The sequence below is a fragment of the Chiloscyllium plagiosum genome, chromosome 13, assembly GCF_004010195.1.
Source record: "Chiloscyllium plagiosum isolate BGI_BamShark_2017 chromosome 13, ASM401019v2, whole genome shotgun sequence".
Lineage (NCBI taxonomy): Eukaryota > Metazoa > Chordata > Chondrichthyes > Orectolobiformes > Hemiscylliidae > Chiloscyllium > Chiloscyllium plagiosum.
Genome location: NC_057722.1, coordinates 12,571,573 through 12,573,490, shown reverse-complemented (window position 1 = coordinate 12,573,490; position 1,918 = coordinate 12,571,573). Strand labels below are relative to the sequence as shown.

At 46.2% G+C, this 1,918-nt stretch overlaps 1 protein-coding gene across 1 annotated transcript in view; it reads left to right on the top strand.

Moving 5' to 3' along the window:
- The first annotated feature begins 1,020 nt into the window (after positions 1-1,020).
- Positions 1,021-1,918, top strand: part of srprb (SRP receptor subunit beta) — an 11,272-nt gene continuing 10,374 nt past the window's right edge. Inside the window, exon 1 of the mRNA XM_043701906.1 lies at positions 1,021-1,167. Within this exon, the coding sequence (XP_043557841.1) occupies positions 1,053-1,167 (115 nt within the window). The 5' untranslated portion in view covers positions 1,021-1,052. The remainder of the gene's footprint in view (positions 1,168-1,918) is intronic.

The window sequence follows — 1,918 nt, the reverse complement described above, 5'->3', positions numbered from 1 at the left end:
GAGGAAGAGAGGAGACCTGATCGAGGTGTACAAAATAATGAGAGGAATAAATAGAGTCAATAACCAGAGACTTTTTTTCCCCAGGGCAGGATTGACTGGTACGAGGAGTCATAGTTTGAAGATATTAGGAGGAAGGTATAAAGGATACGTCAGAGGTAGTTCTTTACGCAGAAAGTTGTGAATGCATGGAATGCATTGCCAGCTGTGGTGGTGGTAGCAGAGTCATTGGGGACATTTAAGTGACTGCTGGACATGCACATGGATAGCAGTGAGTTGAGGGGTGCGTAGTTAAGTTACTATATTTTATATTAGAATTAAATCTCAGCACAACATCGTGGACCAAAGGGCCTGTTCTGTGCTGTACTTTTGTGTTCTATGACCCGGGGACATTGTGCAAATTCCACACAGACAGTTGCCTGAGGCTGGAATCAAATCCAGTGCTGGCACTGTGAGGCAACAATGCTAACCACGTACTGCCCCAACATCCGTACACCAACGTCCCTTTGTTCTTCAGTACTCCCTAGGGGCTACCATTCATTATGTATGTTCCTCCCTTATTAGACCTCTCAAAATACATCACCTCACGCTTATCAGGATTAAATTCCATCTGCCATTGCTCTGCCCAATTTACCAGTTGATCAATATCAGACTGTAGCCTGAGACCATCCTCCTCACTATCAACAACTCCACCGATTTTTGTGACATCTGCAAATTTATGAATTGTACCTTCCACATTCACATCCAGTTCCTCAATGTACAGAACATATATTTTCAATAGTTTAGTACATTTGCTGCCAAGTAAGGTTAAGTCAATGTTGATTTCAGTTATCACAGCAAGAATCTTAAAGTATGAAATATTTTATGATTCTTTGCATCTGTCATTGAAAAGTTGATATATTTCCAAAAGAGGATGGCTTTATCCCAAGAATCTGAATGTGTTTGGAACAAGCGATTGAACTACATCTCCCGTGGTGCAGCGCGGGGCCGCGTACACCTCCCACAGTGCAGCGCGGTGCCGGGTACACTTCCCGTGGTGCCTCGGGCGCTCGAACATGGCGGCCGCCACGCTACAGCTTTACTTGGAGTCGATCCGTCGGGAGCTGGAGCAGCAGGATCCGAATGTGCTCGGGGTGGTTGTGGCGCTGGCCGCGGTGCTGCTCACCTTCGGTAAGGAGAAGTTAGAAGAAGCCGAGATTAGGCCCTGACTATCCCCTTCCCCGGGGGTGGAGGGTCATCCAGGCCCGTCCTTTCCATTAACCTGCATTAGTCCAGACATCGTGGGTTACCCCAAAGAGTTTATCTCCTCGTGGTGATGGGACACACAGCTGCCACTTTATATGCATCAAGCGACAAGGAAGTCAATGCTATTTTGTAGTTAAAAGTCACACACCAGGTTATAGTCCAGCAGCTCTATTTGAAAGTATAAGCTTTCTGAGCGCTGCTCCTTCATCAGGTAGCTAGCAGGGCAGGATTTATAGTAAAATATCATAGTGTCATACCACTGATGTGATGAATTGAACAAACTTAGATTGCTGTTAAGTCCTTCGTCTTTTAGAAAGGGTTGCAGGTTTCAGTTAATTAATATGCAAATCCCAGAACTTCTTTCAAATCCTATTCCGGAGATAACTTAAGGTTTTAACAAAAAAAAGTGACAGCTCAGCTCAAGGCGATGCCTTAAAGGTGTGAAGTTCGTGTCTGTCTCTATCCCAACCTTGAGCCAGGCCAGTTCTGTTTCCAAAGTAGGAGTTTCTAAAATGTCACATGGACTGACCTTCCCTCCCCTCTCCTATCAGCATTCCGGAAAGACCACTCCCTCTGCAACTCCCTCGTCAGGTCAACACCTCCCACCAACCCAACCTCCACTCCCGCCACCTTCCCCTGCGACCGCAAGAAATGCAAAACTTGTGCCCACACCTCC